The sequence below is a fragment of the Acanthochromis polyacanthus genome, chromosome 6 (assembly GCF_021347895.1).
Source record: "Acanthochromis polyacanthus isolate Apoly-LR-REF ecotype Palm Island chromosome 6, KAUST_Apoly_ChrSc, whole genome shotgun sequence".
NCBI lineage: Eukaryota > Metazoa > Chordata > Actinopteri > Pomacentridae > Acanthochromis > Acanthochromis polyacanthus.
The window spans coordinates 11,006,020-11,022,830 of NC_067118.1; the positions used below are offsets into that span (position 1 = coordinate 11,006,020).

The 16,811-nt window shown below is 38.6% G+C and overlaps 1 protein-coding gene across 1 annotated transcript in view; it reads left to right on the forward strand.

Annotated features, from left to right (window-relative positions):
• The window catches only part of LOC110959452 (helicase ARIP4-like), a 118,260-nt gene that overhangs the window by 84,044 nt on the left and 17,405 nt on the right, over nucleotides 1-16,811 (forward strand). Inside the window, 3 exon segments of the mRNA XM_051949919.1 lie at nucleotides 6,073-6,313; nucleotides 9,197-9,330; nucleotides 9,907-10,074. Coding sequence (XP_051805879.1) covers nucleotides 6,073-6,313; nucleotides 9,197-9,330; nucleotides 9,907-10,074 — 543 coding nt within the window.

A 16,811-nucleotide genomic window follows, 5' to 3' on the forward strand; every position in this document is an offset into this window, starting at 1 on the left:
AAATGTGCTGCAGCTGCTGTTTACTCTGTCATGATTCAGCGTTTCATCCAGACTCTTCATTACATTCTCTCGTGGTGGAGCTTCACCTGCATTCACACTTGGCCTCAAGTCATCTTGTTTTCTCGTCCTGCTTTCATCCCCCCCTCATCGCTGGCAGCTTAATGCTGGAGTTATATCTGATCACTTAGCAACAATCAGTTTGTCAAGCTCATATTTTTTGCTTTAAGGCCTCGGGAGGGTTTTCTTAATGAGGGCAGATCAGAACTCACAAACAAGTTATCAAATCCTGATACACCCAACCAGTAGTTTAATTAACTCATTTGCTTTAGCTGAAGTTGAAGCACAGAGATTTCAAAAGCTGTGGTTACTAGTCAGTGATAGTTTTGCCAAAAAAATGCAGAAGTTCAGGGGCGCCTGGATAGCGGAACTGGTTGACCCGTGTGCAGAGGCTAGTCCCCACTGCAGCGGCCTGGGTTCAGTTCACGCTCATCACCCTTTACTGCAGGTCTTCTCCCGCTCTTCTCCCTACTTTCCTGTCTGCCTCCACACTGTCCCAAATAAAACTGATAAAGCCAAAAGGCCAAAAAAATAACTTAAAAAATGAAAAAGTTCAGCAGTTAAAGTTTAAGAAGCAAGTCTGCAGTGAGCTCAAAAACTGCCAGCCTGTGTCTAGCAATGCTTTTGTGCTTTTTAGTGAATATATTTGGTCTTTTCTCTTTTGTGATTCTGTCTTCTTTATTTCACACCACACATCCAGATGCACAAACAAAAACAACTTTCAGGATCTTTTTTTAAATGCAGAGCAGAATCCATTTATTGCAGCTGGTGATAAAGTGTCATACAATTGTCAGATAAATGCTACTTGTGCCTCATAATTAGTTTAAATAAACTGTCTTTTTGGTGGATTTTTAAATAAGACATTTGGAATGAAGTGATTTTGATGAATGAGTAAAAATCACATTACAGATGAGAGATAGTTCAGGACTGTTTTAAAGTTCACAATTGAACCGCTTCTCTCTGTTTTTATGATTTCTAGCTCTGATAAATTGTGTAATTTTGGCTGTTTTTGTGAAGAAAACATGATTTTCAAACCCTCTGGCAAGTTTTGAAGGTTTAAGAGAAAAGGAAAATAGAAAGTTTTCTTTGTTTATATGTCTAACTTCTTCGTCTTGTGTGGTTTTCATATACATCTGAAGTCCCTGCTTCCCTGTTAGTGATTAAATACCTCTCAGTGGTGTGGGGTCCGCAGTCATGAAAGATGGATGTGAGGAATATAAAGTGTGAGCACTTTGGCAGGAGGTGCAGATTAACTGCTGGGATCCAGGTAGTAGGTGACAAGCGGAGGATTTCTTTCATTCGACTGTGCTCCGTATTGCATTACGTAATGTGAGTTCATACAGCCAGCAACGTTTATTTGACGGGCTGTTGTGATTGAAGCGCCGCCAGTCTTGTGTCGTAGCATTGTTTGCATGACAGCGCATAAAATGTGTGTTTGCCAAGCAGGATTCAAAAGAGGTTTTCGGTTTCCTGGGCACTTGGTGGGGAGTATTGAACAATTCATTAGTTATATAACTTATTTTGTGCGAGTGTTGTGTAACCTGATGGGTCATGATGCAGGAAGATTCTCCCAAAGGTTTGTGTGTCTGCAAATATATGTGTGAATCTGTACATTGGCCTGTATATAAATAATATATCTATGTATGTATATATAGATGCATATTTGTGTGTCTATATTTCTATTTGTGTGTGTTTGTACACTACCGTTCAAAAGTTTGGGGTCATCCAGACTTACAAAGTAAAACACCCGGAAGGACCAAGAAGCATGAACAATAATGATGAGAATTACATGCAGGAAGAAGAGGAGGCAGGGGAGGATACAGCGGGTCGAGACGAGGGTTCCCATCTGAGCGGATTCTTCCTCTTTGGGTCTCGGTGTGTTCATAGCTCATAAATAATTCCCTAATCAGAGGGCAGACCTGCATGACGAACATGAACATTGAGCAATTGCAGCACCTGTTTTGGCTGCCTGTAGTCAGGTTTTTGTTTCTCTTGATTCCCAAAGGAATAAAACCAGCAATCTATTCAGAATTCCAGTTAGGAAAATTGGGATATCTCGCTTGGAAGATGGGGATGTTATTCCAGACAGTGTGGAGTGTTAAACAGTTTCTTCTTAAGGCTACCTGAAAACAGACACTAGAAGGACTAGCAGTGCTACTGATTTCAGGTCAACTTGTGCCAAGGTCTTACGGCTTCTTCGAACCCTTACTTTCATGTATATGTGTGTGTGTGTGTGTGTGTGTGTGTGTGTGTGTGTGTGTGTGTGTATATATACACACACACACACACACACACACACATACATATATACTGGAGCAGAAGGAAACAGTCCCAGAATCTGTTTGTGTGTCGCCACCATGTTTTTTTTAATGTGTGAGTGTGTCGAACGCCCCCTCTAACTCTGAAGTGCATCTCTGTCTTTCTCTTTGAATGGTGACCTCACTTTCATCTCGTCGCCTCTTTATTTTTTGCCTCTGCTGCCCCCTCAGTGTCTTGTGTTTGTGCTGATGTCGAGGCTCCATATGCATTTTAGGAACCGTTATATAACTGTTCTGTGAGGTAGAGTTTAGAGGGAGGGAGGAGAAAAGGAAAAAGGGGTAGACATGGTGAAGAAGTGGATTTGTAAATCAAATTTGTGACAAAAGACAAAAATTATGTTGCTGCTCCTGCCTCTCGTACGATGCAATAATCCAGTTTCAGGAAGGCTCCTCAATTTACTATTCTGGAAGCACAATGTCTGACAGCTCAGTCCGAAAAAAGCACGTGTGATGGACATGATATCATGAGCAGTGAAAGGCAGAGGACAGCATAAGAATGTCAGCCATGGTACGGTGCCCCTGGAACAGGAAAGGTTGAGGGCCTTGTTCAAGGGCCCAACAGTGGCCACATCAGGTTTTGAACCTCTGAACTTCAGGTCAGTAGTCCAGAAAACTAACCGTTACGCCACCACTGCCCCAATATTAATATTAGCACAAGCAGCTCAAAAACCCACTGATGACTATGTAGAATCTTGAAAAAACATTTACTAACATGTCGAAACATCTCGTTGTTTTGGAACCAGAATAATGAAAATGTCTCCATTTTCACAGCTTTTACTTTACTCCTTCAAGTGTGTAGGCCTCCAGTAAAAATGGGTTTTCAGCACATGGTACCTTTAAAGAAACAGTAGTAAAGTTAATCATCCATCCCTTGGTTTAACACCTTCAGCAAGGATTGTGTTTCTACTTTTTATTTCTGTAGAAAAGATTTCTACAGTTACTCTACATAAATGCACACACAGGAGCTTTCAAGCTGGTGTTTCATAGTGCATTTTTAAGCATTGTGCTGTTTTATGGTCATGTTTTGTACTTCTTATAGCATACTATAAACATTAAGAGACATTCCTGTGGTTCTAAAGCTGGGGATCATGGCTATGTGCACCAAATTTCCATTAAAAAGTTGCGGAAATTTTATCTCAAAAGAAATATATCAATCTAATGATGGCACTGGAGGAAGCTCTATTAAAATGAAGCCATGGAAAAGTCATGAAAGTGGTGAAAACTGACATGAACTAATTCATTTGAACAAAAAGTTAAAAAAAAAATTGATGTTGGTTACTGCTTTTAATTTGATGTTGCAGATTGAACATTTCTTAGCATTTTTTTCTACCTTTTAATGCACCAGCCTTAAAGGATTACTCAGCTTCTAAAGAGCTCTGACTTTTTTGATATTTCTTTCTCTGCATATAGCTATATATATATATATATATATATTGAAATTATTGCAAAAGAATCGCTTTGAAATGCTACTCTGGGATGCGCCACACACACACCAAGCACTTAGATGAGCTGGTGTCATTAGCAGCCAGATCAAGAAGTTTGTTATTGCATAGATGGACTGAAGGGGCGTTTTATGTAAGTTGTTTTTCATTTGGCAGTGAGCTCATTGCCACCAGCCTCCATGCTCCATTATGTCGAGGATGTGTGTCCGTCTGCGTGCACATCCTCATGCCAGGTGTCATGCAGTTATCATGTCTTGTACGCATTTCTTAGCGTATTGAAACCGAGGATCGACATGTGTTTTGCCGTCCCCCCCATTTGTCCAGTCAGATTCTCGGCGCCGTTCTACATATTTCTACGTTTGCGTCGGGTATTTATGTATTGATTAATATTCTTATGTGAGCACTTGTCCTCTGGAATGTGTGTGTTTGCTGCGTGCGTCTGTCGGGTGTTTGTGTCCTGTCTTGTGTTTCATAAGCCGTCCATATTTATGATCCAACTCTTACATAAGCCTCAGATCTGGTTCAGTGTGTTTCTGGCAGAACAACTGAGAAAGCGAGAGGAGGAGGAAGAAAGAAGAAGAAGAAGAAGAAAGGTGAAATACAGGCAGATTGAGGGAAGAAGAAACAGAACTGAAAAAAGCATTTACAAAAAAGATGACAAATCAGGATTAAAGATGTGTACTGTTTTCATGGATTTGCACTGAAGTATGATTTGGCTCAGAGTCCTACTAATGTGGTTTAGTTAAATGCTTATTTGACTACAATGAAATTCTCACTAGCTGCAGCAGATCAATAAATCAAATCAGTTTAACCCTTTGAACCCCCAGTGTCTTGACGAGAAACGGAGGAATGAGTCGAATATTCAGTTCGGTTCGGACTGGGGTGGGGGGTGGAGGGTGACAAGCCGAATATTAGGATCGGTGCATTTCGTAACGTCCGACGTCGGACGAATAAGCGAGGCGAATACCGATCATGCGACATCGTCCAATGGGGGAGGGGGGTGGTGTTCGGATATTCGGATCTCAAAATAAATATTCTGACACCTCTGTCATGACCGAATATTCGGATATTCAGATATTCAGGTCCAGCTCCAGCTGTTTCCAAACACATATACCATAAAAAGAAAGATCTAATATTTGTTTGTACTCTGCTCCTGTTGGCTCATCTGTTGAAGTGTATTGCCAGGTTTTTTTAATAGAACACGAGTGTTGCATCCACACCTCAGACAAACCCATCTGAACACAAACATGTTTACCTGCAAAAACTAAAGAGTGCATCGATCATAATGAACAAACAGTACAGGACGGATCCAGTAGAACTGGCTGCTTGCTTTGTTGGTAGAATATTTGGCTCAGAGGCTTATATGATTTATTTCTTCCTGTTCATTGACAGTTATAACTACTAGGTGTGCAACTTCAGCTGATAACGGAGTCTTTGTGGCGCTAGACGGCCAGAGGAACTTTTTAATTAATCTTATGACTCAGTTGTACTCGTCTGCCCAGATTTTAAGAAGACCAAGTGTCCTGAATGTGGAAGTTCCTAAATATTTGGTGATTTCTTTTGAGTATTTTTAGCTGTTGGACTGCAGAAGTGAAGCTCTGTTTCAGGCCGCTTTCCCGGAGTCAACAAGTATTACAAAACTCACAGCTATTAACTCAGCAGACACTGGAACTTTCCAAAAGCAACTTTTTAAGCAGAGATGCTGCCTAGTTGTAAAAATACTCCTGAAACTGATTTTTTTTCATGTATGATAAAGCAAGCAGTGGGATAATTACTCAAAAAACACAAAACTGTGTTTGAAAAAAATCACATAATTTATGTAGCACTTGGATAGCAGTTTAATATCAGTCAGACATTAGTGGAGAATTTCAAAATTGTAATAAAAAAAGGCACTTTAACAGCAACGCCTCAGGGCTGCATTGTTCTGAGGTCTATAAAAGGCTGTTAGTGATGCTTAAATTGTTTCTTTAAATGAAATATGCTCACTACTATTTGCTTTTCTTTGCTTTATTTGGTAGATGGAGACGTTTTTGAAAATCAGCTGGCTAGCACTTCAGTTTCATATTGCAGTGAATGTTTCGTGTGTTAGCATAAAGCTCAATTTAGTAAGCTCTGCTGGAACATAAAAGACAACGAGCATCTTATACCTTTTAAAGAAGATCAAAGTAGTTGAGTTTTTTTCTTCTCCATAGCAGCATCTGACTGTTCTACACATTCAATTAACAGTTATCTGTCCTGTCTCGTCCCATCTATAGACCAGTCCCACAGCGCCCCCTTCAGCTCTGAGAATGAGGCTCAAGGCGGCAACCCGGCAGTGTGGCAGTGCACCCCTCCCCCATCTACCTCACCCTCGGCTGAGATGCCGGCTCACCCACCATCCCAGCCCGGGTCCAGACCCCACTCCAGGCAGGCAAGCCAAAGCCCCTCGCCTCCCTCCACCCTGACAGGAACCAAGAAGAGGAGCTCCAAACCTTCACACATGAGACGCAACATCAGGTACGGAACCCAGCGTTCCTAAATGCAATTTCAAACATGGTCCTAGTCCATGAGCTCAAATATGCACCAACATGTTTATTCACTGCAGATTCCTGAAAGAAATGGCAACAGAATTCACAACATTTAATCCACCAACATGTCACAGTAACACTCTGAATTTCAAAACCCACTGGTGGCTTCCAAACACGAATCATCTTCAAAAAATTTAAGGAATGACACAGTTTATGACATCCAAACCTCTTGAATTTTGGAGTCATTCAGCGGAAATGAAAGGAAGTGCGTGAAAGGCTGCATTTTCCGGAAATTCTCCACGAGGACCTCAACTCAAGTGACTACAGATGAAACTGCAAAACAAACAAAAAAACAGGAAGAATTTTTTCAGTTTCAACTTCCCAACGGCTCTTTAGCTATGCATCTGTGACTTGTTGTTCCATCAGAAAAAATTAAGACAAAGACTTAAAAAAGACATGAAGAATTTTATCATCTTCAACTTTCCAGTGGCTCTTAAACGCCTCATGTTTGATGTGTCCGTCCATCTCAAACAACATGTTCATTTTAAGACCGAACCTCAGCTTCAAATGATCATATTCCATCAAATTGGCTTTATTCTGCATGCTCCATTAACATTTTTTTTGCAAAAAATGAGCTCTTTCTGCTAATTAGACTCTGTAAAACTTAAAAATTCAGAGCTCCTCAATACTACAGTGAAGTCATTAATGTCTCAGCTGAAACCATCAGCCTTGTGACAAAAATTCAAGGAACTATTCGGATTGAACTGCAGGCTGTGTTTACAAGGAGCCAGAGATAAAGTAAGTAGGGAAGCAAATTAAAAGTATGAATAGCAAAATATCTACATTATGTAAAGTCACCATTTTTTTCTATTATTGGTAACACATATGCAGACAGAACAATTTGCCAGATTTTCAACCTTCTGAACTACTACTCAAAGTGAACTTCTCACAGGATGATCCGAATCTCAGCATAAAATCATGATTTCCATCAAAATCTATATATTCTACATAAAATATGCATTTTGACCCAACCAAATTCTATAAAAATATAGAATTCTGTGCTCTAGTGCACACTGGGAAACTGTGACAAACAGTCATGAGACAAAAATTTTACAACCTTTTGGTTGAACTACAAGCAGTGTGCCAATAGATCACATAGAAAGTAAGAATGATTGAAAATGTAAGCCATAAAATGTCTTTAATATGTAGAGGCACCACTTATTTTTCCAGTAGTAACATCTGAGGGCACTGAACATGTTGAATGCAGATTTTTTTCCCCCATTTATGTTGAAATATTAATCACAGAATATTCAATGTTTTTTTCTCTTTTTTTTAATGAATTATGCCATTCGAAGTGTGTCATACTGCAAAATAGAGATGCATGATTTTATTTTGTAGTGAAAAAAATGAGGTTCAGAGGGTTAAAGGTTTATATGGAGAGGTTAGCCAACTATAATAAATAAATAAAAAAAAGCTAATACCTGTACGTACCTGTAACTATTAAAATAATGAATTGTCTGAAGAGCTATTTTTATGAAATATGAGGTATATTTTGGCAGGCAGGTAGTCATTGTCATTGTCCTTGGACCTTTGGTCCTCCCAGTAAAATGTAGTGGACACTTTAATGAATTCACAGAAGAGCACTTGAACATCCATTCATTTTCTGCTGAGCACATCCCAGCCTCATGCCATGACCAGCAACATCACACCATTTCCAGCTTCCAGCCCAATAAATTCATGCCTGTATAAAACTGCTAAGACACAGATTATTAAGATATGAGATCATTTTAGTGTTTTGCCTACTTTGCATTTGAAAGCTGAGTAAACCAGTTTTTAAAAACAAGTCTGAGTCATTGCTTGTCATGCAGTACCCAGTCAACCTTGAGATAAAAAGGATTACCACACAATTCTTTGGGTATATTACTGCTGAGGTGCAGAACAAACTAACATTCACTCGGCTTATTCAACACTTATTTGTAATAACACTCAGCAGCCGGAAAATGGGATTTATCATATTGTCACTGTATATCTTTTTTTCCCTTCCTCATTCTCAGATTTCACTTTTACTTTGAAGAATTAAAGCTCAGGCCAATTACTGATGAAATCTATCCCTGATTATACATATGCACTGTCTGCAGCTTCGTTCCTCCGTCCTGCCAGTAAACATGATATAGCTCAACCCCAAGTATGCTGTTGCTTTTACATAACAGTGTGTTCAAAATAATATGAAACATGTGCCAGAGATGTGAGCTCTGGGTTTAATTCTCTGCCTGTAGCTCCCTCATTGATAAGATATTCAACTGTTGGTGTAAACAGAGCAGAAAATATGGTTTGCGTTGTCTGTTGCTGTTGTAAACACTGAGCAATAGAATTTTTCATTGATTTCAAGGTTTATCGCAGTTAAAAGCGAGTCCACAGTGAGTAAAAAAATGTGACAATAGCAAAAAAAACAGCATGAAACTCCTTTGTGGCAGCATTTACACATGAGAAACCACAATTTATCTAAATTCTAAATTTGACCTTTTATATAAATCCCTCTGCATGCACATAGTGTTTTGCACATCGTATTGCTATTCATTAAATTTAGTTTTTTTGCCCACAGTAACCATTTTAAGTCATGTTTCTATCTTTTAGCCTAATATGTAGGTCCAGTATTTATGCCTCGCTTACGCTCCAGTTGGGTCTCCATTGACTTCTCAGAAATATATCGTCCACTATATCGGCCACTATAAAGATGCAGTGCTTGATGATAACAGTCCTTTGACATATAAATGCACATACAAGCTAAACCATGCTTCCTGCACCATTTAATAAGTAAATTTAGCTTATAAAAAAATATATTAAAATTTTACGTGTTTTTCTGTCTTTGTAGAAAGTTGCTAAGGGAGCATCAGTTGGAGGCCGTGACCAAAGCCGCCCAGCAGGAGGAGCTGGAAAGGAGGCAACGTCTGGAGCAGCAAAGAAAACAGGATTTTCCCATACCACTGCTGCCTGAATACACAACTGGTGAGTGCAAAAACACAAAAATGCTTCCACAACTAAATCTGCAACCACCAACTCTGTAATCTTTACCTCCGATAACATATTGAAGCATGTAGACATACGAATGCTCACCTGAATCAATGGAAAAAATCAGTAACACTGAAGAAAATGCGTTGGATCTATAAATATATTACCACTTTTTGAAAAAATCTGAAAATAAACTGTGCTGTGGTGCCAACAAATAATAAATAATATGCACTCTGTACAGACAGTGATTCAAACAAACATTTTAAATGCAAATTGCAGCAGAAGAATGTACATCAGGGAAATCTGAACCCGACAAATGTACTAAAGACTAAAGTTCTGCTTTGCAGCTCAAGCTGACCGAACTTTTACTACATATAGGTAGATTTTGTTTATATTAACTATGATTTCATATGCACCCACAAGCAATTTAAATGGAGGAAAAAAGACACACAAATGAAAAAAATTATGTTTGATATTGTCCCCAAGTTCTCAAGAGCAGAGTCTATTATTTTTTAGCCAATTTTTTTTCACCTCTTTCTTGATCTGCTGCCTTGTTCCCATTCCTATTTCTAGGCGATGTGACAAAGCATGTGTCGTCATCGTCGGCATCGGTGGCCTCTCAGCAGGAGGCGAAGTCAAGCAGACAGGAAGTGATCAGTTTGGACTCCAGCAGCACTGGTGTCAGCGAGGATGACAGCAAGACAGACAAAACCACATCAGCTGCTAAAGAGCACAAAACAGGTGAGAAACGGCAAAAACACAACACAGAAACGCCGATATTAACTTTGTTTTGGAGCATATAAGATCAGCAAGAACTCTTTAAATCAGATATTCCTCTTAACACAAACTCTTCAGCAACCAAAACAAAGGATTTCTGTTTGTTTCTGACGTTTTTCTGAAAATTTTGTGACTCAAAATTCATGACAGTGGAACAAATTGGATGCTTTGTTTTGTGTTTTAAGTGAATCCTTGATCAGGTTTCTCTCAGTGAGCATTAGGTGACTGTTATTTCAAAGATGAACATAACTAAATTACCTCATTAACGTAACTGATGCTAACCAAGATGTATAAAAATACTTACTTGCAAAAAAAAAATTGCAAATCACTGAAAGTTTAAAGCACTGACAAATGTGATCAAGGCTGAAATCTTTTTTCACTTCAATCCCTCTGTAAATACATATATATCAGTGATTCATGTTGCTGAATTGTGCCCAACCCCTCTCCCTTTCCACCTCCAAGTTTCCCTTTGACTTTTATTTGCGGAAGTGGGCCAGTAGGTCGCTGAGGCCAGATGGCGGCAGAGAGGTTATGAAAGCAAACAGAGACGCAGAACAGTGAAGTTAATTTGTCACCCATCGTCCAGCTGTATATTGTCATCCAATGAGCCGGATAGTCTTTGTTAAGGTGACTAAACAGCACAGGGTGGGCTGTGGAGTAACGAGTAACGACTGAAGAGTTTAGTTACGAGCATCAAAAAGTTTCACCAACTTTTGTGTCCATTTAAAAAAATTAAAGGATAGAAATGCTGTTAGGGTAGGAACTTAAATCCCTTCTTTTTTAAATTATGTTAAACCTTCTGAACTCTATGCAGCTTATGAGCGATTTTTGCTCATCTTACATTTTCAGTCACCGTGGGCTCATTATTCATTGGAATAGAAAATCCTGCATCTCTATGGAAACAGAGCAACCATGACTAGAAGTAGACAGAACTTCAAAATACCTTATGTGCAGTATGACAGTTATAATGTTATAAATACTAAACGAAAAGAAATGAAACCAAAGTTACATATCTTTGATTATTTGTTTGAAATATATGAAACAAGAATGGCTTCAATCTTTACAACATTTTTCCAAGTGCCCACAGGTGTTGAAATTACAGGAAACACTACAGGTCACACTACAAGTCATAGATATTTTATTATTTACATCTTTTGTTTATTTCCATTCATGTCTGCTGTCTGCTCTGTGTAAACACAGTCTACAGTTCAGCTGAAACTCCATGAATTTTTGTCTCATAACTGTTGTTCACAGCTGAGTCAGTCACAGTTCCTCAGTTGTGTTTGGGAGCGCAGATTTTTTAAAACATTTTTTGCAGGATGTGGTTAGAGCAAACACTCAATCTTTTGCAAATTTGAAAAAAAGTGATTTTATCGGAAATTGTGATTTTTTTTTTTTGATTTTTTTTTTTAAGCTCAGCTTTTGGCCATTTTCCTGACAGAAGGGTACACTGAGCAGTTTGAGCATTATCAGAAGGTTAAAAATCCAACAAGTCTTTCCATTTCTACAGTTTCTAGCTCTGATAAGTTGTCATTTAGGCATTATTAAAAGTAAAGCGTGCATTTAAAACCCGTTGAAGTTTAACATAGTTTTATAGACAGCTTCAGCTTGGAGAAACCTGGAATTTTAACCCATTTAGACTGCATACTCACAGGAAAATTATTCTGAATTTCAAGAATGATGTTAGATCTTCAAAACTGAAGCTCATAGGACAGTCACATGCATCTATATAGTTCAATCTATTGCTTAAAAACACCTCAAACGGTACTTTTTGGCAGGTTTGATTGATATGCCTGAACTAAACCTTTCATTGATATCTGAGACAGAACAGAAGCAAGAAAGTTATGCATAATAAATAAATAACCAATATCAATATTCGATCGAGTTAAAGGTGTATATTTTTAAACTGTGAGAGACTGCAGGATAGTCCAGTTTCAGATATGGAATCTGTAACACTGTTGTCTTCATCTGTTTAGGTGCTTGTCACTTTTGAATTACAGGCTTCAGTTGAAGGACCCGTATGAATAGAGCTGTAATAATGACGTGCGACATTTAGCATCTGGTGCACAAGAGGTGCCGCCACATTCTGCTATAAGAAATTCTGAATGAACTCTGAGCTTGTAAAAACAGATACTATGATTGAAAGTGGGGAAAAAGTCAGGCTGACTGATGATCTAATGATTAGTGCAATTGTCAGACATTTTCCTTTTTTATTCTGCACAAAGGGTGAAAGAATATCCTTAATGAGCGCGTTCTCGTCATTTGACGTGATTAGAATTTTTTCCAATGCTTGAAATCTGTCCCATTTGCTGTATTTTAATCAAACTGACTCACTTCGTGTGTGCATAATGGAGCATGATTAAGCCAAATTTCCTTCCACAAGCGATGCGTTTATGTCACAATCCGTAGCGTGATCGCTGTTGTGACTTTGGTGGAAAAGTGCGTCGGCTGTTTCATCACACATCTATCCTGTAAAATTGCCAGCAGGGCATTTTCCATGTTGCGTTCTTATCAGATTGTCCCGATTTCTCAGCTCTGGAGACATCCGTGAGGTTGTACAATGCACGGTTATAGAATTACAAAGTGCCATTTTAGCATTTAGAAATGGTGTATCCGTGATGAAAGCTGATCCCGTGGTGAAATTTGAGGTCCGACACGACGCTTAAGGGCACTTAGGGTGAGAGTTTGTATCTGGTGGAAACATCGCATCTCGAAAGCATCAGTCGCTCAAAGATTAAGCAAAGCAGCCATCAATAGCCTCCCGACAGCCAAGCATTTATTAAATTACACACTCTGTTTCCAATCTGAGCCCAGGGGTAGGAAGTCAAGAACAAAACGCATATGGAGGACTGGAAAAACATTCCAAATAAGAAGTCTTTCTTTACCACAACGCAGCAGATGTCTGGTTCAGCATTCACCTTAAATCCCCTCCAAACTGCTAGAAATAGGTCCTGCAGGTTCTAGTTTTTCATTTCAGCTTTTCTGTTGACCGTAGAGGCAGTATTACATGAAGCTGGCCGTTATTTTGAACCACAAACTTGGCTGATGCAAAGTTACTATAAGACGATGGACCTCTCAGCTTTTTTGGGGAAACTCTTTAAGTCAGTTAGTGTGAAAGTTTAAACAGCTGGGGTGAAAATTCTCCTCACTTCCTGTTAAATGCGTGTGTAAATTACTTGCTCTCACCAGATTCTGAAAAGTTAACACATTCACATTCACAAACCAGAACCGGCAGATTCTCCAAAAAAACAAAACAAACAAAAGTATTGTCATTTTTTAACATTCCCACCGTCCGTGACCTGATTTGGGTTTTCATCCAGACAAATAACAGAATCTAAACTTAAAATCGTAATCTTTAAACCAGATTCTACAAAAAACTAGGGGGAAAAAGAAAATATTGCCACTTGTTTACTTTCAAACGAAACTTGTCATGTCTGAAAATATCAGACTCCAGAAAATAGAACCTGCAGATTCTGAAAAAAAAAAACACAACTGAGAACCCTGAAAAAATCAAGGAAGTATTGTCGCTTATTAACTTTCCAACTGTCTTTGAACTCATCTTGTCTAATGTCGTGTTTCATTAGGACAATTAACTGAATCTAAGCTTAAAATTGTGATATTTCATTAAAAATCTGTATTCTACATGCTAAAAAATAAATACCAGGATGACCACACAGACTTCACAGCTTTTAAAAAAAACACTTTTAGAGTCAGTTTTAACAACAAAGATCAGAACTCTTCTCCCTTCCTTTCAAATGTGTGTGGAAATCATTTGCTCTCAACAGATTCTGCAAAAATAACAGATTCTCAGAAAGCAGAACCTTGGCCTCCTCAGCTTCTCAGTTGGTGGCTCTTTCGGCAGTTTTGACGATCTCAAGGGGGATAGAAAACTCCTCTGGATTCAGAAGTCATCCTCGATTCAAGCCGATGAGTTAAGCGTGACTATACTTCTGTGCCTGTGCCAAGTATCTAAGTAAAGAACACAGAATAACTAAGAACATAATGTGGTCTGGAGAGCTCAAAGCTGCTGTGTCAGTGCACGCCACATTCAAAACTCTCCTCACTTCCTTTCACATGTGCTCGCACAAATGACAAGAAAGCACAACCTTCAGATTTTGCACACAAACAAGCAAAATAAGAAAAGAATGTCTCTTTATTAACTTTTCCAACTGTCTTTGAACTTGTCACGTCTAATTTTATGTTTTGTCAGGCAAAGTAACTAAATCTTAAGCTTAAAATTATGATATTTAATCAAAAACATGTATTCTACGTTCTGTAAATACTTCCAGGATGACCACTCAGACCTCACATGGTTCTGCTGGTTCTGTTTTTTTTTTTTTGTGACTTTCTTGCTCATTTTATCGTTTTTGTTGTCAGTAAAGATGGTTTTAAATGAATTTGGCCCTCATTTGAAGCAGAAACTTGGCGTAAGAAGTGAAGTCTTTCCAGGGCAGACAGACCACACAGCTTTTTTGGAAGCCTTAAAGTCAATTAGCCTGCACAAATTTAAACAACTGAGGTCAAAGCTCCCCTTGCTGCTTCTCCTGTATGTGTGTGTGTGCGTGCAGCAGGGAGTTTTTCGTAAATTAGCTGCCATGTGAATCAGAATCTTTAAACCTTTGCCGGGTACATCATGTACCGTTCCCTTGTTGCCCGAGTGCACAAACACTCTCAGACACACAAAGCCACTTAAACAGTCAAGGATAAACACACACACACACGCATACACTCTATGAGAGAGTCGAGGGATAAACACACGTATTACTGCATTCGGAGACACACACACACACACCTGCAAATCACACAAAAGATGTGAAAGCCGAGAAAGACAAAAGCGAAGGAAAATGAAGCTCAGAGGGAGATGAAAGAGTGTCTGTAGAGCAGATCAGAGCGGGTCTGTGGAGCAATAAAGCCAGCTAATCCTGGTTATGAGCCAGAACACACACAAACACACACACATACACACACACACACACACACACACACGCACGCATATATAAACGCACACACTTGCACCACAGTGGCACAGTGACATTTCTGGTTGGGGTTGCATAACCAGTCTCCCCCTCCACTCTAATCCTACTTGTATAACCAGCCATTCACTGCAGTTATATAAGTGCTCTCTCTCTTTTTCACACACACTAACATACTGACACACACACACACACACACACACACACACACACACACACACACACCACCTCTTCCCGTCGTACCCTTACAGGCTTCCAGCTTGTGTAACTTTCACCACTTGATACCGTTTGACGTTCAAGCCCTTTTTATATCAGATATGGATTTTGGTCTTTCCAAAATCCGCTCACGTCATTACCCTCCCTCTTTTTCTTTTTCTTTTTTTTTGCTTTAGGTGAAGGCCAATAAAATTGTAGCAGTTTGTTAGTTTCCCCGTTCATATGCTTTATTATCAGGCCGATCATTCAAATAGTCTCATTGTTAAGTCTCGGAACTGCATCTAACCATTATACCGGTGTATAAAACAGTCTATGATGGCTCTAAAAGAGTATTTTCAAATATTTATTACATACTTCTTTTAGTTTGTGGAACGCTCTGATCCTCAACACCTGCCAGTGGGTTTGAAAAGCATGTTGTATTTGAGAAAATAGCCAAAAACTACGTAATTTATTAGAGCCAGAAATCATCAGATTGTCAAGTTTTTGATGGTCCATGAACTATTCATCTGTGACAGGACCATCATAAATCACAACATGTCATTAAAATCACTTCATTTGACCTGATTTCTTTAAAATAAAAGTAAACAAGCGTAGTTACAGTAAATATTTGCAGAAATAATTTTTGAAGTGTTGGGAGGAAGGGACGTAAATGTTTTACCCCTGACATCTAAAACCCACTAAAAGGGTTTGAAAGGCACGTTATATTTTTTTAAAAATGGCAAAGTTTCACCATTTATCAGAGCCAGAAACTGTAAAAACAGAAAAAATTGTCGGGTGTTTCACTTTTTTTGTGATCTGTAAACTGTTCTTATATGATATGATCTGTTATTCCTTCAGATAATCTAAGCTTAATATCCCAATGTGTTGTTCAATATGACATGGATCATTTGAAAAATAAAAAGATGACAAGACATACATATTTGCAAAAGTGTTTAAAAAAAATCAGAAGACAAGTACATTTTCATTCATTCCACCTGTTCAGTACATTCAATTTAATGTTTAACCCTCTGAGCCCCAAAACCCATCAGCTGGTTTGAAAGACTCGTCCTTAAACTAATCATGAGCGGCATGGTGTTCAGGGACTTTATTCTACATGTCTTAATGAAAAAATTGACAAAGTAAACAGCTTGCTGTTATTAGATTCTGCAAAAAGCTAAAAATTCTGTACTCCTTGTCACAACGGTAAAGCCAACAGCAACACACCAAAAAAACCATCAAAACCTTTATCATATGTCTCGTTTAAAAATGATCAATTATTGTTTGCTTCAACTAGATACTGTTAAAAGCAAAAAAGTCTGCACTCCTTGTTGCAACCATTAAGCCATGATTGATTCAGCTGTGACAAAAAAGATCCATGATGTTATATTTCCTTTTTGTGTCATATAAAAATTGTCAAAAATGAAACCATTTACACCATAGCAATCTGATAATAAACAAAAAATTCTGCACTCTATGACACAATCGAGAAGATATTAGTGGCTCAGCTGTAACCAACAGTCATTTGACAAAAAC